At 61.5% G+C, this 24630-nt stretch overlaps 2 protein-coding genes across 16 annotated transcripts in view; one reads left to right on the top strand and one right to left on the bottom strand.

The window, feature by feature from the left end:
* The window catches only part of TSC2 (TSC complex subunit 2), a 37204-nt gene extending 15623 nt beyond the window's left edge, over positions 1-21581 (top strand). For 2 of the 9 annotated variants that reach the window (XM_030848425.2, XM_060284225.1), the window contains 26 exons: positions 1542-1664; positions 2434-2540; positions 2736-2886; positions 4179-4301; positions 4789-4923; positions 6316-6505; positions 7348-7441; positions 7660-7762; positions 8025-8119; positions 9266-9394; positions 10825-10989; positions 11139-11291; positions 11430-11542; positions 12089-12304; positions 13645-13848; positions 14561-14629; positions 15890-16020; positions 16958-17457; positions 17722-17797; positions 18062-18148; positions 19075-19261; positions 19461-19600; positions 20617-20695; positions 20765-20856; positions 20946-21044; positions 21193-21581. In XM_030848425.2, the coding sequence (XP_030704285.1) occupies positions 1542-1664; positions 2434-2540; positions 2736-2886; positions 4179-4301; positions 4789-4923; positions 6316-6505; positions 7348-7441; positions 7660-7762; positions 8025-8119; positions 9266-9394; positions 10825-10989; positions 11139-11291; positions 11430-11542; positions 12089-12304; positions 13645-13848; positions 14561-14629; positions 15890-16020; positions 16958-17457; positions 17722-17797; positions 18062-18148; positions 19075-19261; positions 19461-19600; positions 20617-20695; positions 20765-20856; positions 20946-21044; positions 21193-21363 (3732 nt within the window). In that variant the 3' untranslated portion in view covers positions 21364-21581. Of the gene's footprint in view, positions 1-1541; positions 1665-2433; positions 2541-2735; positions 2887-4178; positions 4302-4788; positions 4924-6315; positions 6506-7347; positions 7442-7659; positions 7763-8024; positions 8120-9265; positions 9395-10824; positions 10990-11138; positions 11292-11429; positions 11543-12088; positions 12305-13644; positions 13849-14560; positions 14630-15889; positions 16021-16957; positions 17458-17721; positions 17798-18061; positions 18149-19074; positions 19262-19385; positions 19601-20616; positions 20696-20764; positions 20857-20945; positions 21045-21192 lie in introns of those variants that run through there. The other 7 variants (XM_030848430.2, XM_030848429.2, XM_030848427.2 and 4 more) reach the window with 7 other exon arrangements.
* Positions 21582-21583: 2 nt separating this feature from the next.
* PKD1 (polycystin 1, transient receptor potential channel interacting) overlaps positions 21584-24630 on the bottom strand; it is a 47458-nt gene continuing 44411 nt past the window's right edge. For all 7 annotated transcript variants that reach the window (XM_030848415.2, XM_030848416.2, XM_060284221.1 and 4 more), the window contains 5 exons: positions 24199-24373; positions 23829-24119; positions 23620-23754; positions 23240-23545; positions 21584-23144 (listed from right to left, as the gene is read on the bottom strand). In XM_030848415.2, the coding sequence (XP_030704275.2) occupies positions 22671-23144; positions 23240-23545; positions 23620-23754; positions 23829-24119; positions 24199-24373 (1381 nt within the window). In that variant the 3' untranslated portion in view covers positions 21584-22670. The remainder of the gene's footprint in view (positions 23145-23239; positions 23546-23619; positions 23755-23828; positions 24120-24198; positions 24374-24630) is intronic.

Here is a 24630-nt window from a genome sequence, read left to right as displayed (position 1 = left end):
GGACGGCACCTCCTTGGTGTCTTGTCCATAGCAGCCCCGTGCTCCCTGTGTCCTGACTTGAGGGGTTGTGGGGAGCCCTGTGGCCTGGATGAACCCAGAAGCCTATACGGAGAATGAAGAAGAGATGGTCTGTTGCCCTCACTTGGAAATCGAGCCCTGGTGACCCGGGGCCGCAGAATTGAGCTGTTTCCTACTTGAGCAAAGTCCTGGGCCAGCCTGTTTTCATTTTTTGTAATTAAAAAATAATATATATGTCTAGTTAAAACACGCGAACAGCATAAACATAGCAAAAAGTTCTGTTCCCTCCTTTCTTCCCACCAAAATGGGCAAGCAGAGCAGTGGCTGCCCAACTCCATGGGTGTCCTTCCTGAGATGCTTGTGCTTTGTCAAGCGTGGTGTCCAACTCCCTCCCCTCTCCCTTGTGTGTGTGTTTTGGTTTTTGTGGAAGGCAGGGATAATGCTTTTATGTTGTTTTTTTAAAATTAATTATTTTATTTTGGGGGGCTGCGTCAGCTCTTTGTTGCGGCGCGCATGCTTCTCTCTAGTTGCGGCGTGTGGGTTCCAGAGTGCGTGGGCTCTGTAGTTTGCGGCACACAGACTCTCTGGTTGAGGCGCACGAGCTCAGTTGTTGTGGCCCATGGGCTTAGCTGCCCCACAGCATGTGGGATCTTAGTTTCCCGAGCAGGGATTGAACGCGCGTGCCCTGCATTTACCACTGGACCACCAGGGAAGTCCCTATATTGTTTTTGAACCAAAGAGATACCACTCTGTTAATCATTTTTTTCTTTAAAAAGAATATCAATAAAAAAATAAAATTCAAAATAAATAAGTAAATAAAAGAACATCAGTGATACGTTTTTGAAGCACTGCTCTCCTCCAAGGCTCAGAGTACCACAAAGGGGACCCTTGGCTGTAGCTGGGTCCCTTGGGTCCCTCCTGCCCCAGCACCACCCCATAACCCCTGCCCCCAGAACCAGGTTGCTGGCAGCACCGCGAACTCTCACACCTGGCCTCCCGTAGCCTGGCTTGTCAGGGAGGTGCTCTTGACCTTGCAGAGGTGGGGGAGACGGGCTCACCGTGGGGTTAATAACAGCCCCAGCAGCTAGGGGAATTATCCCCTTTATAACCCCTCATGAAGCACACCTCCCACCTTGCTCTGCCCCTGGTTTCTCCCGCTTTGCCTCGTGGCGTTGAGAAGGTGCTCTGTCGGTGCACGTGGATCCTGTCATGCGTTGCTGTGTTGTGTGCCATTGGGCAGGTTTCTCTGATTCATTAACCAATTCCCTGTTGATAACACAGATATGTGGCTGTTTCTGGTTTTTTGCCTTCACCAAGGGTGGGCGCATGTGGGCGTACCCGTGGGATGAAGCCCTGAAGCAGAGTTGGTGGCTTGAAGTGTTTGTACATTTCAAAGAATGGTGGGTACGGCCAGTTACCTCCAAAGTGCTTGCCTGGCCTCTCCCCCCGGGCATCAAGGTGCTGACTCCCCGGCTGCAGTTTGGCCTCCTGCCCTTGCAGTGACCAGCGCGCTCTCTCTGCAGACCAAGCTGTACGCCCTGCCTGCCAGCCACGCCACACGTGTGTATGAAACGCTTGTCAGCCATATCCAGCTCCACTACAAGCACACCTACACCCTGCCCATTGCCAGCAGCATCCGGCTGCAGGTATGTTCCCTGGGGCACCCAGCAGCTGCATCCGGCCTGGTGAATGCAGGCTGCAGACTGGAGAGGTGGCAGGGGGCCCGGGAGGGGTCTTCAGCAGACTGTTCCTTCCTTAGCACCAGCTGTGGCTGCGTCCTCCCCAGGACCTGCTGCTTTTTCCTTTGCCTGTGGTCTGCATGCCTCTCAGTCACATGGCAGCCTGAGATGGGGGCAGAGAAAGGGAATTGCTCTGGAGCCCCAGACCCCTGGTGCCGCGGAGTCTGTTGGTGACTGGCAGCAGGGGTGCAGGGCAGGGCATACTGGTATGAGCTCCCACCATGGGAGCTGGCACCAGGATGAGCAGAGGGCGCTGGGATGGAAGCCCCGGTCCCTTTCAGAGCGTCTGCCCAATGGGGCAGCCCCCTGTCATTTGGGGACTCCAGTTAAATGACCCACCAATAGCTGGGGGAAGCGACAGTGTCCTGAGCAGAGCTCTGCTGTCTACACCGGGGCCGTGCGATGATGCCTGGGCAGGTGCAATATGTCCACTCCCGCTGTTTCCCCGGGTGTGAGAGGCTGCCATGTCGCCCAGCTTTTGTGGGAATGTCACAGCCTCCATGGGCTCTGAGGGAGGAGGCCATGAGTGCCCGCGCCTCTCCGCCAGCACCACCGTCTGCAATGAAGTCAGGGCGTGGTTGCTGTTAGCGCGGCAGCCTTTCCCGAGAGCTGCGCTGGTCTGCATGGCCAGGTGGCGGCTTTCTCTCTGTTGGACCATGCCTCTTGCTCTCCGCAGGCTTTCGACTTCCTCCTGCAGCTGCGGGCCGACTCGCTGCACCGCTTGGGCCTGCCCAGCAAGGACGGGCTTGTGAGGTTCAGCCCCTACTGCGTCTGCGACTACATGTACGGTCCTGGGTCCTGGGGCGGGTGGGGGGTGGGGAGCTCGCTGCCCTCCGCCCTGGGGTGGTCCTGTGTCTGAGGGAAGGTCCCAGAGGCATCCTGAGCACAGCCCTGGGTTGGGGCTTGGGGCCTGCATCCGTCCTTAGCCTTGTGGAGCGGGAGCTCTGGCCTCAGTGCTTCTCCCACTTGCTTCCACAGGGAGCCGGAGAGGGGCTCTGAGAAGAAGGCTGGTGGCCCCCTGTCACCTCCCACTGGGCCCCCTGGCCCGGCACCTGCAGGCCCCGCCGTGCGGCTCGGCTCGCTGCCCTACTCCTTGCTCTTCCGTGTCCTGCTGCAGTGTTTGAAGCAGGTGAGATGGTCAGACCCTCCGGCTGCATTAGGTCAGACCAAGCAGTGACTGGTGCTGCCCGGGGGCCACCGTTCTTCTCCCACATTGGCAACCTTGGGAGGTTCGCTGCCTGTTTCTTGGTTGTCTGCCTCGAGGCCTCACAGCGGTTCCATAGCCATGTGTTGAGCGCCTGCTGTGTGTGGTGCATCACCAGAAGCTGGGTGCGGAGCCGAGGAGACGTTCCTTCCTCCAGGTGGTGGTTTTGGTACAAGAGTGAGGTGTATTGACAAATAACTGGATTGTAGGATGGGGTGTGCCTTGGGAGGAGGCACCAACAGGCTGTGCGGGACTGAAGCAGGGGGTGCCGTCACATCTGGTTGGGGGCATGGGGAGGGGCAGGTGAGGGCAGTCTTGAAAGAGGGGGAAGATTCCAGCGGCAGGAGTAAGCAAAGCCTGGAAGTAGGGGAGGTAAATTCCCTGTGGCGGGAGGTGGAGGAGCTTGGGCCTGTTCCCCAATGGGGCAACGAGGGAGGAGGGTTGGTCAGCAGTGTGCCGCAGGCGGGGCTGGGCAGCCCGGAATAGGCTGGGGGGCACTCCTGGGGGCCACGGGTGGGGAAGCAGAGCTGGATGGAGAGGCGGTAGCAGGTTCCCCGGGGGTACCGGGGTTTGGCATTAAAGGGGTTTGTCGGAGATTTCCTGTGAGCGTCTCAAGGTCTCCGTGTCACAGTTGGGATCTGGGGAAAGGCTTTTAGGACTCCTGGCCATTGGTGTAGTTTATGGGCAGTGGTCACCCCAGTGGAGGTTGGGAGGGCTCACCAGGGAAGGTCCGTGCAGGCCACAACCCTGTCCTCGATGCTGTGGTTCTGGGTCAACTTTGGTCCTGTGGCAGGTATGTGGGCTCATGGATCGTTGAGGAACACTTGCTTCTCTTTAAGCTAGTACAGTAGCTTCTTTCCAGATCCATCTTCATTGTGCTCTGGGCGGGCATCGTCAGAGCCCCTTGGGTCCAGTGCCCTTGGTAGGCCGTCCTCGGATCACCGTTGGGAAGGTGGGGAAGATGGGGCCGGTGTGCAGAAGTTCCAGGTCCTGCTGAGAGGAGAGGGGTGGTGCTGCACTGGGCCTCCTGCCCTGCCTGGCGTTTGGAGGCAGCGGCCGCCGTCCAGGGCTGACTTTTTTCTGAGTAGCGTCTGCTCCCCGAGCTGCAGGGACTGAGGGCCCAGGCTTGTGTGGAGAACAGGAGAGCAGGTCTGAGGCCTCGCTGCTGTCCAGATCAAGCTTCCAACCCTGAGACCCCGTCTTCCCTGTTCCTGCAGGAGACTGACTGGAAGGTGCTGAAGCTGGTGCTCAGCAAGCTGCCCGAGTCTCTGCGCTACAAGGTCCTCATCTTCACCTCCCCGTGTAGTGTTGACCAGCTATCTGCCGCCCTCTGCTCCATGGTGCGCCTTCCGCTTCGGGCCTTTCCTGCGTCGTGCACAGCGGGTCCGCGGCCTATGTGGTGGGTGGGGCCACAGCATAGTTCCTCAGCTCTGAAAGACTGAGGCCTGGGAGGCAAACTTGTTTCCCTCAGAGGCTCGGACCCCGGCTGGAGTGCAGATGGTGCCTCTGGGAGCCTGTCCTCCCATCCCAACTCTCGGGCAGAGGATTGGGGGCCTCAGTGAAGGGCTCGAGTGTGCAGGACTGAGCAGGGTCTTAACTCCTTCCCCTCTCCTCCTCCCTGGGGTCTGTCTCCCTGGCGGATCAGTGGGCAGCCTCCCACTTCTCTGAGAAGGCAGGCTGCTGGCTAGAACAGGAAGTAGGAAGGTCCTCGGGCTTTGACCCCTTCTCCCACTGGGCCTACATTCTCAGGGGCCACCCCGTGCCCCCTGGCCACCCAGCTTGACCCAGCTGCCGGGCAGGGCTTCACATCTGGCCCTTGGCTGTTAGCTTTCAGGTCCCAAGACCCTCGAGCGGCTCCGAAGCACCCCAGAAGGGTTCTCCAGAACCGACCTGCATCTCGCTGTGGTTCCCGTGCTGACAGCGTTAATTTCTTATCATAACTACTTGGACAAAACCAGACAGGTACCAGATGGGAGCGGGTTGGTTGAGCTTTGAAAGCCTGGTCCCCAGGATGCTTGCTTCAGCCAAAGGGGCCCAGCGTTTTCCTCCTAACGGGTGGCTATTGGGCCAGGGCGAGGGCATCTGGCTCTGCTTCCCTATGTGGCCAGTGCACCCCTGCCAGCTGGCCCAGCCTGGAACCGCGGACGTTTGAACTCACTGGTGCTCCTGAGTTGTCTCAGGGAGGAGTGGGCTTAATGAAATGCTTGAATATCCCCCCTCCACACATATGCAGTGCTATTTTCTTTCTAAGGAGCTTTGCCTGGCTTGTCCTTGCTACAGTGTTAGGATAGGTGCTGAGACGCTTGGCGGCGCCGAGCCTGTTTTGAGAGGCATAGCAGCCGGGCAGAGGGCCCCCCCTCCGCCTACCTCCAACTCTGTCATGAGGTGCAAAAAGCACACGCAGTAATGCCTGTTTTCTTAATTCTGCACTGCTGGGTGGGAGGCCTGCAATGAGCCATCACCTTTACTTTCTCTTTAAATTCCTGATACTTTTGTTACTCTGCCCTCATCAATCAGGGAACAGAAGTCTTAGGGAGCTCAGGTAGCCCACTCAAGGCCACAGCAAGGCGAGAGGCCTAAACTCAGACTCAGTCCTGTTTGGGTGGTGAGCCCATGCTCTTGATCAAAGTGCTGTTGGAAACTCACACTCGACTTGCCATCCCCCACCTCACTGCCCACCCCAACTCCTGGGGTGAGTGTGAGCTCCAGCTCCTTCTGTGTGGCCTGGCCTGGTTCTCACTGGGGTTCCCCGAGAACCCTCAAGGCCCAAAGTGTTTCTGAGGGGTGGGGCTGGCTGCAGGAAATCACAATCATCCACAGGGCCTTAAGCTACCAGGTGGTTTGCCCGAGGCTGTGGCCTGAGATGGCACTTGTCTCCTGCTGGGCACAGCTGAGCCATCTTCATGGGGGACTCTGTCCAGGGTTGGTGTGGGCCCGGCGGCCTTGCTGTGTTAGGCAGATCCTCCCCTTGCCAAAAGGCCAATCAGTTGGGGATTCCAGAACCAAGGGGGTGATGAGCCTAGCATGTCCTGGCTCCAGGGTGGGCTGGGGACCTGGGACCCCACCTTTGTGGGGGTGTGGGGAGGTGTCAGGAAGACCTTGACCAGACCAGCTTTGCTGTCCCCTTGGCTCAGGTGGGGTCAGCTGCTGGTGGCTCTGCCGCTTAGGTGCCTGAGACCTGGGATAAGGCACTTGGCCTTTCTGAGTCTTGGTCTTCTCCTCTATAGAACATTCTGGAGTGGGAGAGGGGAGACCAGGCCCTGGCTCACCAGAACGGCTCTCTATGGGCAGGGACGGGGCACAGAGGGCCAGCCTGTGGTGGGCCTGGTCTGAGGCATCCGTGTTGTCCCACAGCGGGAGATGGTGTACTGCCTGGAGCAAGGCCTCATCTACCGCTGCGCCAGCCAGTGCGTGGTGGCCCTGGCCATCTGCAGCGTGGAGATGCCTGACATCATCATCAAGGCGCTGCCTGTCCTGGTCGTGAAGCTCACGCACATCTCAGCCACGGCCAGCATGGCCATTCCACTCCTCGAGTTCCTGTCGAGTAAGCATCTGTGGCTTCGCACGTGTGTATCTGGGTGTGTGTGAGTGAGGTGGACCTTGAGTTTGGGGCTGTGCCTTGCCTGAAGTAACTTGTGCTGCCTTCTCAGACCTCACCTTGGCTGCCTGTAGGCACGTTGTGCTCCGTGGGCCACCCTTTGCTGCCTCAGGGCCTTTGTACCTTCTGCCCCTGTGCTTTGAACGCTTTCCTTCTTGGCCTTCAAGTGGCTGGCTTCTTTCCTTCCCTCAGTGTCAGTTTAAATGGCACAGAGCCTCCTGTTGCCTGACCTTGGTCCCTACTCGGCCTGGCTCTTAGAGCCTCCTCTCTGTCCCCCCTCAGCACACACTACAACTTGGAGGGGCTCTACTCACCCCTCAGGTTGTGACGTCCAGGAGCTTGGGGTGCCCCACTCGCCCCTTCCCAGTACCTCATGCATGTCTGGCCCTCAGTCGTGTGGACGACAGGAGCAGGGCAGGGCTTTGTTTCTGTAAAGGGCCACGTGTGATATGCCTTGGCTGCCTGTTCTTTTTGCTTACAACTTTTTGAAAAGGTAGAAACCATTCTTAGCTCACAGGTCATAAAGTGAGGCCACTGGCTGGATTGAGCCTGGGGACCATAGTTTGCCAGCCCTTGGAGTAGAGAGCCGAGGCCCAGGGGCAGGGGAAGGTCCTGTTTGGGTGGGTTGTGACCTTCACTGCTTTGCTGCCTTCTTGGGTCGGAGTAGCTGCACTGGCTTTTTAGACACAGAGCACAGGACTCTAGCAACACCTGCCCTGCTGTGGCCGTGGGCCCATCTTTGCCAGGCCCATCTGGGCTCCCTCACTGGCTGTCTCTTGGTGTTGCAGCTCTGGCCAGGCTACCTCAGCTCTACAGGAACTTTGCAGCAGAGCAGTACGCCAGTGTGTTTGCTATCTCCCTGCCGTATACCAACCCTTCCAAGTAAGTGCTGCCTTGTATCCCTATGAGACCCTACCCCTCCTGGTTGTGGCCCAGGCCAGCCGGAGGCCTCTGCTTGCTGGAGGCCAGGCCTCTCGGAGTAGAAAGCCACATAGGCTCCCTGTGGCCATAGCACCTCTGATCTGCACCCCCAGCTCCTGGCTCATTTCCCTCGGGTGCCACGCTGGACCTCCAGCACTTCTCTTTTCTTCTTGTCGCAGGTTCAATCAGTACATTGTGTGCCTGGCCCATCACGTCATAGCCATGTGGTTCATTAGGTGCCGCCTGCCCTTCCGGAAAGATTTTGTTCCTTATATCACTAAGGTAAGCCAGCGGAGGCCGCGTCCTTTGTTAGGGCCGGGACCTGCTTTGCCGCTGGCTCACCATGGCTGGATCAGGGTGACGGGCAGGGGAGAGAGAGGTGGGGCGCCACTGGGACACAATTCTGCCACCCTTGTCCTGGGCCTGTAGCTCATCCCAGGCTCACAGTGTACCTGGGCTGGCAGGTGTGGAGGGAAGGAGCCTGTGGGTGCCTGGAGGGCCAGTACCTTCTGGCCTGCGGCTCAGGTCTGCTCCACTCTGCCAGGGTCTGCGCTCCAACGTTCTCCTGTCTTTTGATGACACCCCCGAAAAGGACAGCTTTAGAGCACGGAGCACCAGTCTCAACGAGAGGCCCAAGAGGTGCGGGGCCTGTGTGGGCGGGCCTGGTGTCAGTGGGGCAGGGCAGGCCCGCAAGCTGTGGCCTGTGGCCGGCATGGTGCGTACGGGCTGGGGCTGAGGGCACGCCCTGCGCAGACCATGCTGGGCTCCAAGGTGCCCTGGGGTTGTGAAGCAGGGCGGGGCCTGAGAAGGCTGCAAACGCCCCACACGTGGCTGGAGAGGCCAGCGCTGCTCCTCAGCAAGCCGGTTGCTGTGGCCTGCGGTGTTGTGGAGCCTGCGTGCTGGGTCGTGGCCAATCCTGCCTGGGTGACGGGCGAGTACAGATTTGCTGAGTTGGAGATTGAGGTGCTAGTTCTAGGGCGTCAGGTTTTGGGACTGACTCCGCTGAATAAGCCCAGGGTTGCATCAGGGCAGCTGACTCCTGAGAAGCCAAACACCTGGCCTGGATGGGAGGATCCAGGGTCCACAGATGCCCAGCCTCGGGCCAGGGTGGCTTGTCCCCCGAGCTCTCGCCCAGCCCATTGCTAATGGGGTCATGCTCTTCTTCATCACAGCCGCTTTCGCCAAATCTGAGAAGAGCCGTGCTAGGCCTTGTGGTTTCGTTTGCATTTCATTTGAACGGCTACCCCCCTTCCTGTCCCCCACCTTCCTGTCCAAGCTTTTTTGGCTCTCCCTAGGTGGGAATACGGCATTTTCCAGAATGACCACGTCAGTGTGACCTAAGTCAGAAGCTGTTCTCTCAAGGTCCTGGTGGCTGGGGGCCAGGGCCTTGAGCTAAGAACTGACCTCTTTTTGAGCTATGACCTTCGGGGCCTCAGCACCTGGTCCCGAGCGGGTGGGCGGGACGCCTGGTCAGCACAGCCTGGAATCTGCCGTGCGATGCGGTCCACACACATTTAGTTTGCACTAATGTTCTTTGTTTTGGTATCATGCGTGAAACCTTACTTTTTCTGTCATGTTTACAAGATGTATTTTCATGCATTTTTGTTTTCTGTTTCTTCCCCCTGCTAACTGGCCTCTGGCATGGTTTTTTGTTCATCTCACCCGTGGGCTCTCCATCCTGACCCTGTGGCCTGTGACCTTTCCTCCTCATCCCTCCAATGGCTTGTTTTCCCCTCCCGGGAGCTGGGCTCTCTGGGGCTTGGGCCTTCCTTCCTCACCTGGTAGTTTGAGGATAGCCAGACCCCCCAAACAAGGCTTGAATAACTCTCCACCCGTGAAAGAATTCAAGGAGAGCTCTGCAGCCGATGCCTTCCGGTGCCGCAGCATCAGTGTGTCTGAACATGTGGTCCGCAGGTAGTGGGCTTTGTTGGGTGGGGGGCTCAGACCCTGGAGCTTGGCCCGTGAAGTGGCGCTGCCAGGCGGGAGCACCCGGGTGGCGGTGCATGGGGCTGCTTGCATGACCTCATCTCCTGCCCACGCCCTCCCTGGCCAGAGCTGGAGGAGAGCCCAAGTGGCAGCCCTCAGGCCGCAGGGGCCCGTCCTGCCAAGCCCTGCCCTTGGGCCCGGGGAGCCTGGTGGAGAGGGGTGGAAAGGTTGCATTCTGTCACCAAGGCTCGTATGGGTGCGGGCTGGCTGCACAGCATACTCAGAGGCCGGCCTGGGAGCCTAAAGCAGGGTGACCACTGTGAGATAGAGGGTGTCCAGTGGCAGCGCCCACAGGCCTCTCCCTGGTGGTCAGGGGCCTTTGCAAATGAAAGCAGCGCCCATGCAGGTCAGGTGGGGACACACTCTCCAGGGTTCGGCTTTTCTTTCATATTCTCTTCAGTGGACTTTCTTCTTAAGCTTTTTTTCTAGAAAAGGTCTGTTTTCTGCTGTAGCTGAGAGGGAATGGGGGCTTTTGTGTAGGTCAGTGGGCTGGGGGCCAGCCTGCGAGAGGCCGGGCAGGGGAGGCCTGGCCTCTCCAGGGGTGCAGTCTCATCACTTCTCCCTGCTGTGTCCGGGTGCAGGTGTGGGCTCTGGCGGGGGGAGGGTTATTGCTTCGTGCCGACAGGCCAGGCTGCACTGTCTCCTCACCTGGAAGCTCCTTCAGGCCTCAGTGTCCCACAGCTCGGAGACCCACCCGCTTGCTGACGCCTGACTGGGGCTCCAGCCTCAGGCTGGCTTCCACCAAGTGGGGTTTGACTTGGTGGGGAGCTGGGGTTGGGGAGTGGTCAGTGAGGCTCTCCTTTTAGCTCTTTTCCAACAAATTCTTTATCATGAGCAAAACTCGGCAAAGGGAGTATGAAATTTGTATCAGAGTGAAACCTGCACAAGCCCCTCCTCCTGGTCACTGGGGCAGGGCCGGGGCGGCCCAAGTGTGTGGGTGAAGAGCCTCACACAAAGCCCAGACCCTTCCTGTCCTCCATGGGAGGTGGCCCTGTGGGCAGAATGCAATCTTTGTGTGTCCTGTGGTCTCCGTGTCTCTGCATGACTACACTGTTCTGCCACAAAGCCATCACCTGACTCTTCTGCGCTTCGGTGAGGGGACAGCCTGTCTCTCCCCATCTCCTAAGCCTCTGCTCCGATGAGCGGGCCTGGGTCTCTCCCATGAGCCCCTGTCTGCCCACCCCCTGGGATGATGTGTCCACTCGGTTTGCCAAGCTGTGGCTCGACTGGCCACACGCCCTGGCGGGTCTTTCTGAGTGCAGCCCTCTCAGCACCTGCATGCCTTGAGCTTTGGCCCCGGTGGTAGATGGCTCAGCCCCCACCTGGCACCCTGACCTCGCCGTGACTCCTCCCTCCAGCAGGATCCAGACATCTCTCACGAGCGCCAGCTTGGGGTCTGCAGATGAGAACTCAATGGCCCAGGCTGATGACAACTTGAAAACTCTCCACCTGGAGCTCACAGAGACGTGTCTGGACATGATGGCCAGATACGTGTTCTCCAACTTCACGGCGGTCCCCAAGAGGTGCGAGTCGGGCTCCAGGACTGGGGCAGGGCAGGAGGGCAGGGCCTAGCTTTTCTTCTATGACTGCACTTGGCCAAAGGGGCAGCAGGAGTGGCACGTGGGACTTCTTCTTGCGGGTGAGGTATTGACCAACATTCCTATGCTTTCAGGTCCCCCGTGGGAGAGTTCCTCCTGGCAGGGGGCAGGACGAAAACCTGGCTGGTTGGGAACAAGCTTGTCACCGTGACGACGAGCGTGGGGACTGGGACCCGGTCTCTGCTGGGCCTGGACTCAGGAGAGCTGCAGGGGGGCCCAGAGTTGAGGTGACCACCTTTCTGCCCCTGCCTGCCTGACCTTGATGGTGGCTGTCCTGAGCCCAGGCCTGCATGAGACAGTGTCGTGCTGGCCTGGAGCCCCTGGAATACCTTGGTTACGCTCTGTGGTGACCCTTCTGTCCTCAGCTCTGACCCCAGTGTGCACGTGAGACAGACAAAGGAGGCACCAGCCAAGCTGGAGTCCCAGGCTGGGCAACAGGTGTGCCGTGGAGCCCGGGACCGGGTCCGCTCCATGTCTGGTGAGCCTCTGCCCACCCTGCCTCCCTCCTGGGTGCCTCTGCGAGTCCCTGTGCTCAGGAAGGCCCTGGGAGCTGAGGATCAAGGTGGCTGGCTTTATTTAGGCCTGCTCCAATTTTTGAATAACTAGAGTGCTGTCTGTGAGCCCTTGTCACGGGGTTGGGGTGTGGGGGGACATGACCTTCTGTGCAGCTGTGGCACGAGGCCTACTTGCCGCTGGGGGCCTGTTCTCGTGGTCAGTGTTTCTTATGAGCCCTCAGCAGTCCTGGCCCTCAGCCCAGCTCACCCCTTGAGCTTTTTACTCTACTGTAGCTGAAATGAGCCATGGTCTGACTATGGGACAGGTGATGGGGGCCCTTCCTGCTGCCCTGGGTCCGCCAAGGCCGACACTGACACTGGAAGAGGGCCATGCCTGGGGATGGCTGAGCTGCCTCTGGGCACTAGCTCAGGGCTTGGCCAGCCCAGGCCCCAGGTGGAGCAGCCAGGCCTTGCCAGTGGCTTTTCCACTGGGTGGTGGTGGTCACCAGCCCTCCTGCTCTCCTCCTCAGGGGGCCATGGCCTTCGAGTTGGTGCCTTGGATGCTCCAGCCTCCCACTTTCCTGGCAGCCCCGCTTCCCCGGGCTTACAGACTGCTCCAGCCAGCAAGCCCGAGAAAGCCTCAGCCAGCACCCAGCTACCGGCACAGAAGGAGAAGACAAACCTGGCGGCTTACGTCCCCCTGCTGACCCAGGGCTGGGCAGAGATCTTGGTCCGGAGACCCACAGGTACCCCAGGGGTGGACCTGCGCTGAGCTGTCCTGGGCCGCTGTCAACCCGTAGTGTGGGACAGTTACATAAAGACTCTGGACACACAGAAGCCAGTGGCAGGCAGACTGGGCCACGGGAGCAATTTGGAGGTGACTTTTGAGCCGAGTCCCCAGAGAGGAACAGTGAGGGGAGGTCCCATGGCTAAGTGAGGAGAAGGTCTGTCCTGGTCTGCTCAGGCTGCCATAACGAAGCACCACAGACTGGACAGCTTAAACAACAGAATTTATTTCCTCCCAGCCCTGGAGCCTGGAAGTGCAAGGTTAGGTTGTCGGCAAGGCTTGTTTCTCCTATGGCCTCTCTCCTTGGCTTTTAGATGGCCGTCTCCTCACTGCATCCTCACGCGGTTGTCCCTCTGTGTCTTAATCTTGTTTTAAGGTATCAGTCAGAATGGATTAGGGTCCATCTGTGCGGTCTTATTTTACCTTAATCACCACTTTAAAGAGCCTGTTTCCAAATGCAGTCGTTTTCTGAGGTCCCAGAGGTTAGGGCTCCAACACGTGAATTTGAGGGGACACAACTCAGTCCACGACAGGGCCATTTCAGCCAAGGCCCAGAGCCTGGGAGGAATCTCAGGTGCAGTGTGGGGCCAGTGGTGACCGAGTGGTGAGGAGAGGGATGGGGTGCTGGCCCCATGGAGGCCTTGCGTGCTGGGCTGTGGGGCCGTGGGGGTTGGGGCAGGGAGAGGCTCCTCGTGTGTGTTAGCCCAGTCCTCCCGGTTCCTGTGAGGGCATGGCCGTGGGGGAGGCAGGAAACCAGGTGGGCTGGGAGGAGGTGGACTGAGGTCAGATGAGATGCTGGGATGTGAGGCTGCTCAGTGAGGAAGGTCAAGTCCAAGCGTGGTCCTCTGGGCCTGGAGGGGAGAGTGGACAGAGCCCAGAAGCCTCTCTGAGCCCCACCCAGAACCCCCCTTTGGGGAGGAGTCTGCTGCGCTGAGTTGCCTTGGCTGCTCGCCCTCTGGCCCTGAGCCTGGCTGAGCCTGTCCTGAGTGTGGGAACTGCCCTGGGGCAGCAGGTGCTGTGAGCTAAGGGCCCCTCGTGCTTGTCACTGAGGCTAGTGACCACTGGTGGCTGCCCTGACCTCAGGGCCGGGGCAGGGGGACTGGGGGTGGGAGCGTCAGGGCAAGGCCAGGGGCGTGCCTTGCCTGGTCCCCCCACCATTACTCCCTGGTGGAGCACGAGTCATGCTCCCTAAAGGCCAGCGTGGCTGGGGCTGCCTGGGGAGGTCCGGGAGGGGATGGCTGTTCGGATGCGCTGGGCCCGAGCCCTGAGCCCTGTGGGGTGCTGGCTGCCCCTCTGCAGGGAACACCAGCTGGCTGATGAGCTTGGAGAACCCACTCAGTCCCTTCTCCTCGGACATCAACAACACGCCCCTGCAGGAGCTGTCCAATGCCCTAATGGCCGCCGAGCGCTTCAAGGAGCGTCGCGACACGGCCCTCTACAAGTCGCTGTCGGTGCCGGCGGCCGGCTCAGCCAAGCCCCCCCCACCCCCACGCTCTAACACAGGTGAGCGCTGGCCTCTCGCCCACCTGGTGTGCCCTGTCTGATGGCAGATGCGCCTGGGGTGGGGTCCTGAGCCTTGGTGCTGCCAGCCTCAGGCATTGGGAGAAGGCTGGCCGTTGGGGGGATGCCCATTTCCAGAGAGCGGGGACGGCTCCTGCAGGGGCGACCTTCTTCTTTGGAGGCGCGGTACCATGAATCGGTGGGCTCAAGGCCCTGCTCAGCTGGCCCTACTCATGGGGTGGACACGGGCAGGGCCAAGCGAGGCCTTGGTTCTGCACCTCCTCTGGGTGCCTGGTGCCAAGGGTTCCAGGAGGCTGCCACACTTCTGCTTGGGTTTGGGTTTGGGTTTGGGTTTGGGTTTGGATGCGCCGAGCATACCTGAGCCTGCCTGCGCCTGCCTGCGCTCTCATGGCCCTGCCCAGCTGGGCCCATGCTGTCCTTCAACCCCCGGCCTTCCCTGTGGCCAGATGACACTTAGAGGCTGAGGACCTCTACTCACAAGAAGGAGGGATGCACTCCCGCCAGATGTTCGCTCAAGCAGCTTGGAGAGCTGGGACCCGTGTGTGCCACACCCGCCCCTCCAGCCGATCGCTGGCCCTCCCCTCTCTCTCTCCAGGCTCTGGGTCTGTGCAGGACTAGTGGTGCCTGTGCTCTCTGCTCGACCTGTGCGTAGTCTCTCCTTCTGCTGACTGGCCGCTCACGGTTTCCCTTGCAGTGGCCTCTTTCTCCTCCCTGTACCAGTCCAGTTGCCAAGGAAAGCTGCATAGGAGCATTTCCTGGGCAGGTATTCGTGCGTCTCTTTAAGGAAAGCGGTGTTTGCTGCAGAGCACCACTCTGCCCCCTAGATGCTGACTCATCGTCCCTCATCCGCTCACCCCTCCATGATGGCACCTCAGCCTCTCGTCGCCCTCTGGGTGCAGGGCCCTGACTCGCACGAGGACATTGGTGCCGAATGCGTTTGCTTTGCCAGCGGGAACCCCCACTGTCTCGCGCTTTCATGGCTGAGCTCTGTTCCTGAGCCAGACAGGCCCTCCTAGCCCCTTCAGGCCTGAGGAGGTGACCTCGGGCAACTGAACCCCAGAGGCCGACGGAGGATAGCTCTTGGGGTACGAGCCTGGCTCTGGGCCTCGGCCGAGCTGCCCCTGCCCTGGCCTCTGGTGCTCTGACTGGCTTTGTGAACCCACAAATTGGGACGTGTCTACCTTTCACAGTAGGCTGGCCGAGGGCCTTGCAGACCGGCTTCTGGCCCGTGGCTCCCAGGCCCCGGCAGGGAGGGTGTGGCCTGCTCGGGGCTCCAGCCGCCCGGGCCCTACTGCATGGGCAGGAGCCAGCTAGGAGCGTGCAGTGGCAGAGGGGCTCTTATGGGCAGCTAATGGACTGCGCGTGTGCGGGGCTGCGTGTGGGCGGCGCTAACCCGGTTGCTTCTTCTCACCCCCCTCGCCCTGGTGCTGGCACAGGAAACGCGGCTTGGGGGCGTCATGCTCTCTCCTAAGTGCGCCCGGCTCGGAGTCGGCCTGGACTCGGAAGGCGAGCCTCCGCTCTCCAGAATGGCTCCCGAGCCTGTGTTCCCACACAGGGACTTTCCCGCTGCAGTCTTTCGACCGGGGCCAAGCAGGGAGGAGCTCTGGCTTCTCCCCAGTTCCTGAGGGCTGGTGTAGGCATGCCCTCCTCCTGAGCCGAGGCCCCGTCTCAGGCGGGGCGGGGGGTGGGGGGCTTCCTCATGGGAGTCCGGCCTGCCCTTGCCCACCTGCCTTGCTGAAGGAGCAGAGGTGGCTTCTGTGGACACAGGGGTGGATGGGTGGGGACTGGAGGAGGCAGATGTCCTCTCATCCTGACCCCTGGGAGCCCATGTAGGAGACACCCTGTGTCAGGGCTCATACCCAGGGTGCTCAAGAGTGCCCTCCTCCAGCTGGCTCGATGGGAGGGGGTGGCCCTGCTGGGGGGCCACTGTGCCCTCTCGTGGGGGAAAAGCTGGTACCCCTGAGGCCACGTGAGCTCCTGGCGGCCGGGCTGGCACCCAGCAGCACCGTGTGTGTCTTTCCAGACTCTGCAGTAGTTCTGGAGGAGGGAAGTCCAGGCGAGGCTAGTTTGCCAGTGGAGCCCCCCGAACTGGAAGACTTTGAGGCAACCCTAGGCACAGACGGGCGCTATCGGCACGCTGAAGCTTTCAGCAGGGTGAGTGCAGCTGGGGACCAGAGCCGGCCTGAGGGTCCCTGTTGGTGCTGCCATCTGGACCTCCATGGCCAGGCAGGCCTCTAGACCTCAAGCCCAGCTACTGGGGGGGGGGGGTCGGGTGGGAGGCGGGGGCTGAGGCAGGGGCTGAGTCGGGGGTGGGGGCAGGTGTGGGACCTCCACCTTAAGCTTTGTGGCACATCACTGATTTGCTCTGAACTCTAGAAAGTTTTTCCACTGTTCCGCCCACCCCATTCCCTTGCCTTTTCTTATCTAAAAAAACGGCTAGATGTTCTACCAAGTCCCTGCTGTAAGACAGTGTGGGGTTTTCCAGTGGTCTACTCAGGGATATAGCTTCTCATTGCTGGTATCCTTTCGTCTGCGAGGCTCTTGTCTCCTCTGCTGAGCGTGGGGCACAGGGAGATGCTTTCAGGGGATGGGGGGACCATCAGTTCGGTGCTGGGCAGCTCCATGGCCCTGGGCTGGAGGATGGGTGGGGCCTTGTTGCCTCCAGGTGGGGTCAGTGGTGCCTCTTTTTTTTTTTAGTATATTGAATTTTCATTGTTGTTGGTTTTTTTAAATTTATTTTTGGCTGTGTTGGGTCTTCGTTGCTGTGCATGGGTTTTTCTCTAGTTGCAGCGAGCGGGGGCTACTCTTGGTTGAGGTGCGCGGGCTTCTCGATGTGGTAGCTTCTCTTGCTGTGGAGCACAGGCTCTAGGCGCGTGGGCTTCAGTAGTTGTGACTCGCGGGCTCTAGAGCACAGGCTTAGTAGCTGTGGCGCACGGGCTTAGTTGCTTCGTGGCATGTGGGATCTTCCCAGACCAGGGCTCGAACCTGTGTCCCCTGCATTAGCAGGAGGATTCTTAGCCACTGCGCCACTAGGGAAGTCCCCTCAGTGGTGCCTCTTGATGAAGATTTTCTTTGGATATACTCTTTGCAGTCATCTTCGACCTCCAGCCAGGAGGAGAAGTCATTCCACGCCGAGGAGTTGGCTGCTGGGGGAATCCCCATCGAGCGGGCCATCTCCTCTGAGGGCTCCCGGCCCTCTGTGGAGCTCGCATTCCAGCCCTCGCAGCCCCTGAGCAAGTCAAGCTCATCGCCTGAACTACAGACGCTGCAGGACATCCTTGGGGACCCTGGGGACAAGGCTGATGTCGGCCGGCTGAGCCCTGAGGCCAAGGCCCGGTCACAGTCAGGGATCCTGGACAGGGAAGGTGCTGCCTGGTCAGCCCCAGGCGAAGAGAGCCAGGGCCAGGGTCCCACCCAGCCTGAGGGTCCCTTGCCTTCCAGCTGTCCCCGCTCCCCCAGTGGGCTGCGGCCTCGAGGCTACACTATCTCTGATTCGGCCCCGTCACGCAGGGGCAAGAGGGTGGAGAGGGACGCCTTCAAGAGCAGAGCTGGGACCTCCAATACCGAGAAGGTGCCGGGTATCAACCCTAGGTGAGCCTCGCCCTCCTGGTGGGAGTGCCCGGATGTTCCCTGTGGGGACGTGGTGCCTGAGGGGCCCAGGACAGAGCAGGCTGGGGTACAGGTCTGCACATCCTCTGCCCCGTGGCTGCTCGGAGCCACAGGAGAGAGTAGCTCCTTGGGTGATGAGGCTCGGGCCCTGCTGCTCTCCACATGGGCTGTGACCGTATTGGCTGAGACCCTGGACCTGGGCTTGTAGCTCCAAGCCCAGCCCCTATCATCTCTCTTCCCCTTCAGCTTTGTGTTCCTGCAGCTCTACCACTCACCTTTCTTCGGTGATGAGTCCAACAAGCCAATCCTTTTACCCAATGAGGTAGGCGGGCCCTCTCTCCCCTCAGGGTCCCCCTGGAGCCTGGCTGGGGGTGCACAGTGGGATGATGCCCCAGGGCTGGGCAGTGGGGGCTATAGCCCAGGCTCGTGGAGGGCTACGGCCTCAGGTCCCTACGGCAGCCTGCGGTAACCTGCCTGCGTGAGGAGAGGCCTCTCCTGGACAGGCATTGGGCTGGGGCTTGCTGGGCAGGGCTGGTGGTAGGGGACAGCCTCTGCCCTGGGCTCAGGCAGGGCTCTGTGGCTACAGTCTTTTGAGCGGTCAGTGCAGCTCCTTGACCAGATCCCATCGTATGACACACACAAGATCGCCGTCCTGTACGTGGGAGAAGGCCAGGTGAGGCTGCCAGGCTGGCAGGGGCCAGCCTGCATGCTGGGCAGAGCTGGGCGTCCACCCCACCGGGGCGGGGGGGTCTGGGCCCTTGTCCTCCGCAGAGCTTGGTCACTGCAGGGCCGCTGGAGTGTCGGGTGCCCATTGAGCTCCGTGCCAGGGGTCCAGGAGTGAGAGTGACAGGTAGTGTGTGAGCACGTGGTGCACGGAGTGGCAAGGACTGAGGAGGAGGAGGAGGTGGCGGGTCCAGGGAGCCCGCGCAGGTGTGAGCGACACGCTTTTCATGTCGCTGATCCGAGGGAGGTGACATGGAGTGCAGACGTGGAAGAAGTGAGGGAGGCGAGCGCACATGCAGGTGGGGGCGGCATAGTGCGCTCCTGGGCCAGCGCAGAGGGGAGGGGTGCCGGGCGGGGTGGGGGCGGTGGGGGCGGGAAGTAGTGGGGCTGTGGTAGGAACTCAGCACCCAGTGAGATGGGAGGGCCTCAGGTGGTTCCAAGCGAAGGGTTCAAGTTGACTCGACCTGAGTCTCAAAAGCACCCTCCGGCTGAGGCTGAGAACTGGCAGAGGTGCGGCAGTGGGTGGAGTGAGAGGCAGGTTGGAGGAGCAGGGACAGAGGGGTGCCGAGGGCTCTGGGTGTGTTCTGAAGCTGAGCTGGCCCAGTTTAGTGACAGGCTAGTTACGAGAGAGTGGGGGAGCGGGGTGACACACCTGGGCAACGACGGGAATGAAGCTGCCTCACCCTGAATGAAGCTTCCTCACCAAGTCGGGTCGATGGCAGAAGTGGGGCTGTCTGCCCAGCCACACCAGTCACCCCTCCTCTGGGTCCCCAGCAGCAACAAGCCCTTGGGGTCCTGAGAGCCAGGGAGGGGCAGCATGTGGCTGGGGGGTGGCCTGGGAGCAGGTGCCACCGTGCCCCGCTTGTCTCCCTGCAGAGCAACAGTGAGCTCGCCATCCTGTCCAATGAGCATGGCTCCTACAGGTACACAGAATTCCTGACGGGGCTGGGCAAGCTCATCGAGCTCAAGGACTGCCAGCCGGACAAGGTGTACCTGGGCGGCCTGGACGTGTGCGGCGAGGACGGCCAGTTCACCTACTGCTGGCATGACGACATCATGCAAGGTGTGTGCCCTCCCCCACCTGCTCCTCCCAGCTCCTGCAGGCCCTCAGGAGCCTCCGGAGAAACCTAGCCCTCCTCTCAGGGGCACTGAGGGCTGCACCCACTGCCACCTGTCCTGGCCCCCAGCCTCAGCCTGAGGAGCCCTCACTGGCACCCTGCCTGGGTTGGCGCCACCCCGCTCAGCTCCGCTCCGCCCTGCAGCCGTCTTCCACATCGCCACCCTGATGCCCACCAAGGACGTGGACAAGCATCGCTGTGACAAGAAGCGCCACCTGGGCAACGACTTCGTGTCCATTGTCTACAATGACTCTGGCGAGGACTTCAAGCTCGGCACCATCAAAGTGAGCAAGGGGCCCAAAGGGCAGGTGGGCGTGGATCTGAGCCCCAGGCTGGAAGCCGGATCTCTCTGGGGAAGTGCCCCCTGTCTGTGTTGAGCAGAGATAGCGAGCTTCGCTGGGTCAGCGTTGGTGACATCACGACCTGCTTGTGTAACCCCCTGAGGTGGCGGGCCCCCACCTGGGCCGTGTCCTCTTCTGTGATGAGGACAATACCCGTTGGTTTCCTCTTGGAGCCGTGCACTGCTGTGGGTTTTGTGCGACTGTGCTTGGCGGGTGCACGGCAGGTGGTGGGTATGCAGCGTTTGCTTGTAACAACCCTGAGCCCTGTCCCCCAGTCCGTCCCTCATGTCGTCGCTCAGCGGTTGGGCTGGGCCTGGTATCACCCGCTTTCCTAGAGGAAGTCGCTGGGGCTCGAGGTCCCATGGGGAGGAGGCGGGCTCAGTGCAGGTGGCTTGTCACAGGGTGGCCACGTGTGGATGAGCTGCAAGGCCGAGTGGGTGCCTGGCGCAGCCCAGGGTCTGAGGTGCCAGTGCTCAGGGGCGTTGGGATTTATTCTGAGTGCATTGAGCAGCCTTGCAGGAGGTCACTGAACACAGACCCCCTGAGGTTTGGGGCAGAGACTCTGGTAGAGGCAGGAGTGTCTGGGGAGGCCGAAGTGGCGCGTGCACGCACGCGCGCGCGCGCGCCTGATGTGTGGATGCTCCGTGTGCCATCCTGGGCGGCCCAGGAGCTCCACATGCTACTCTCAACCAACAGTGAGGCAGGTGTCTCCTGGGCAGTGTGGAGGGATTGGGAGCTGTGTGACCGTCTGGCTTATGCAGGCTGTACGTGAGGCAGTAGAGGGGTGACAGGGTGGTGGCCCCCAGGCCAGGTGAGAAGTAAGTGTGGGTGTGCAGGTGGCGGCTACATGTGCTGTTAGCGAGCATCTAACCAATGAGCCAGCTGCCCTCCTGGGCTAAGTGTGGGGTGGCAGAAAGTGGCCCTTGGTGCTGGGGTGACCCCTGCTCTTGTCTGGGCAGGGCCAGTTCAACTTTGTCCACGTGATCATCACTCCCCTGGATTATGAGTGCAACCTGGTGTCGCTGCAGTGCAGGAAAGGTGAGGCGCGGGGCCAGGTGGGGAGGCACCCGGGGCTCTGAGCCCCACATGAGTGCTGTGTCTCCCCAGACATGGAGGGCCTCGTGGACACCAGCGTGGCCAAGATCGTGTCCGACCGAAACCTGCCCTTTGTGGCCCGTCAGATGGCCCTGCACGCAAATGTGAGCAGAGGTGGCCCCCGGGAGGTGGGTGGGACAGGCCCACAGGTGCCACCTGTGCAGGGCTCACTGTTCTGCCCTCCCCGCCCCAGATGGCCTCGCAGGTGCACCACAGCCGCTCCAACCCCACCGACACCTATCCCTCCAAGTGGATTGCCAGGCTCCGCCACATTAAGCGGCTCCGCCACCGGGTAGGGAGGTTGGGCCATGGGCATGCTTGGCATTGGGGGTGGGGGCGCTCCCTCAGAGACGTGATGGCTGACTGGGGGTGCTGGTATCCAGCCTGGGGAGCATGTGTCGCCCCTTCTGGACTTGCTGCTGAAGCTCCCTCTCCCTCAGATCCGTGAGGAAGCCCACTACTCAAACGCCAGCCTGCCCCTGATGCAGACTCACCCTCCTGGCCACGCCAAGGCCCCCACGCAGGCCCCAGCTGAGTCCACGCCCACCTACGAGACAGGCCAGCGGAAGCGCCTCGTCTCCTCTGTGGATGACTTCACTGAGTTTGTGTGAGGCTGCACGGGGGCTGGTGCCTGGTCCTGTTGGGGCTTCTCTGAGATGCTGAGCACGTGCCTGGGCTCCCCCAGCTGTCACCTGAGCAGCCGTGCTGCCGGACTCTCCCTGCCCCCATGAGGCACACTGGGTGGTATTTATTTGTGCAAATAAAGTGCTGGTGTGGCCCAGGCCTGTGTACGTGGACACAGACACTGGAGTGGACACGGACACTGGAACGGTCAGTCAACTCATTTATTTGACTTCGTCTGTTGGGTGGGGTGGGATCAAGGCTGTAGCTTTGGCCATGCCCACTGGAGTGGGGAGGGGGCCTGTCAGGCTGCTGTTGGGGCCTTGCCCTCAGGAAAGCCTCACATGTGCACTGTCATGCTCACCTCCCCTGGCCCGGGAGCCAGCCCCCGGGGAGAGATCTTTCCCCTTACCCACCCTAGGGCCCCGTGCCATGCACTGGTGCTGCCCCTCACCCAGACCCACCAGCAGGCCTGGGCAGGGGAGGAGAATAAGGCCATGGTGGTGACAAGAAGGGCCCGGGGTGGTTGCACCCCTCCAACCGTCCTCTCTGCCCAGCACCTGCCCAAGGCCAGACTTGGAGCCAAGAAGTGGCTGTTGCTTCCCTAGCCGTGTGGGCAGGTGTCTGGGGAGGGAGGCCAGCTCTGCAGTCCCAGCTCCCCCTTAAGGTGGGTGACAGTGGGCACAGGCTGTTTCAGCCACCAGGCCCCTTGGCCCTATTGAAAAATAAAAGCGACGTACAAAAATATATACATTTTAACCCCACATAAATTACTGACAGACAATAGACACACAGCGGCAGCTGGAGGTGAATGCACTCAGCAGGGGGACAGAGGAGGTAATAATTTAGGGAGGAGGATGACAGGAGGTGCAGGTTCCATCCCCCATAGCCTGGATCCTTAGCAAGGGGGAGATGTCTGCCCAGGAGGTGGGGCCGGGCACAGCCCGCTGTACCTGAGGACTTGGGAAATAAATTAGCATCTCAGAGGCCGGGCACTCAGTCCAATACTGTTGTGTCCTCCCACAGGGAACTGGGGAGGGGACCTCCCACAGGGAACTGGGGAGGGGACCCTGGGTCCTAGCTGGCCACGCGGCCTCTTTAAAGTGCTGAAGCCCACAGAGAGACACAAGTGCTGCCTGCTCTCTGGGGGACCTGCGTGCAGCTGTTCTGCCTGGCCTGAAACCTGGAGGGTGGCAGAAGGTAATAATACTGAGCGGTGTCTGCTCTGGCTCTGAGGGGCCAGAGTGAAGCCACAGGCCCACCCCAGAGAAGAGGCATGAGCCCAGATCCCCTGGGACTAAGTGCTGCTGGGGTGGATCTTGTTCTTGGCCCGCAGGGATGCCCTGCTGGGGCCTATAGCCAAGCCAACGCCTCCACTGACCCGGACAAGGCGGCTGGGCAGGACTGGCCTCAGGCCTGGGGAGGGGCTAGGGGGAGGTGAGGCTGTGGGCCCGCTGCTCCTACGGCCATGCAGGCTCTGCAGCCGCTGCTCCAGCTGGTAGACATCCTCCGTGGCCTGGTTGAGTCGGTCAAACTGGGCGAGTAGGGCCTCAAACACGGCTTGGAGACGGGAGGGCTCAGGTTCGGGCTCCCCTCGGGGCCCTGGCCGGCCCAAGCCCACGCTCAGCGCATCCAGCTGGCTGGAGGAGGTGGAGGGGCGGGAGGCGTCGGAGCCTCCGCTGGGTGGGGGCACATCCGGAGAAGACTTGGAGCCCCTGGATGAGCGGGAGGGCAAGGGCTCCATCCCTTCAAAGCGGACTTTGTGGCGGAACTGGGGGCGGCACAGGGGCTCGGTCAGTCCGGCTGCGCCCTGGGCTCAGCTGGGCCCAGGGTGCGTCCCTCTCCCCCCCACTGGGCCGTACCCACCTCCTTGACTTTGCTGAAGCCCATCCAGAGGCGCAGCCGGCGCAAGAACAGTTCCACCATCTCGTAGTCCTGCGGCTCCCAAGCTGGGCGGTACAGCTCCCCACGCAGAGCGTGGTACCGCCACCGCAGGAGGACTGCCCCCAGCCTCAGGGCACCCCACAGCCGCAGGGCCCAGAGCCCCGTGCATAGCACAGGGGACAGGCGCCAGGACTCTGCAGGGCACAGGGCAGGACCCCCAGCCTCGGGACACAGCACCAGGAGGGCCCGGGCAGCGCTCCGAAGTGAGTCCACGCAGGAGGAGACCAACTGTGGGGAAGGCGGTATGAGTGAGGCGCGGCCTGGGCTAAACCACCCTCTCCGATGGCCCCACTGGCACCTACCAGGACAGCCAGTTGCGCGTAGGCCACGGCGAGCACCACCAGGCCTAAGGCCGCCCCCACGAGCTCTGGCAGGGCCCGGCACAGCGTCTTGCCGAAAACCGACCACTGGCGCACAAAGCGCAGCTGCTGGGCAGCCTGTGGACAGAGGGCGTCAGCCGACCGACCCCGCCAACGCCGGCTCGCCCCGGGCACACCGGCCCAACACTCACCTTGACCAAAAGCAAGAAGAGCAGCGAAGCGGTCAGGCCGCGGGCCACGGCGCTCAGCTGTGCCACCTGCTCGAAGCTGGTAAAGCGGCGCGGGCGGCCGCGCAGGAAGCGGGTCCACTGGCGGTCAGCGGCGCCCAGCTGGGCCAGGCGCACCAGCGCTGCAGCCGCCGTCAGCGCCACCAGCAGCCACCGCGCCCAGGTCCCAGGCCGCGTGGCGCGCGCACGCCCCTCCCTGCGCCAGGCGCCCACCTCAGCCGCGGAGAAGTACACAGCGAACAGCAGCAGGCTCACCTGTGGGGGCGGGGCCGGGGAGGGGTCAGGTCAGGGGCGGGGCCATCCGGGGCCGGGGCGGGGCCGGGGCGGGGCCTACCGAGGTGAGCAGCGGCAGCGAGAGGCCGGCGCTAAGGCGCCGCAGCGCGAACGGGCGGACGCTGAGCGCCGCTACTGCGTGTCCGGCCGCCGGGAACTCCAGGCGCAGCGTGACGGCGGCGTGCAGCCCCACCGCCGGGCTGTAGTGCGTGAGCTCCACGAACACTGCACGGCTCCTGCGTGGAGGGCCCGGAGTCAGACGGGGTGGGAAGGAAGGGGACGCGCCAGGAGAAGCCAATGCGCTCGCAGAAGAGGCTTGGGGTCAGGTTGTTGGGAGGGTGAGGCGTGCACTGGGGAGGCCGCGGGGCTGCAGGCGGGCTCGCTGGGCTCCTTCAGGGGATGATAAGAAGCAGCGAAGCTGGGCGCAGGAGTGAGCCAGCCCGCAGATGTGACCGATGTGCACAGTGGGCGGGGTTCGGGAGGGGCTGAGGGC

This window comes from Globicephala melas, chromosome 15, assembly GCF_963455315.2.
Source record: "Globicephala melas chromosome 15, mGloMel1.2, whole genome shotgun sequence".
Classification (NCBI taxonomy): domain Eukaryota; kingdom Metazoa; phylum Chordata; class Mammalia; order Artiodactyla; family Delphinidae; genus Globicephala; species Globicephala melas.
Note: the sequence above shows the minus strand (reverse complement) of the source record. Positions and strands in the feature narration are given on the sequence as shown.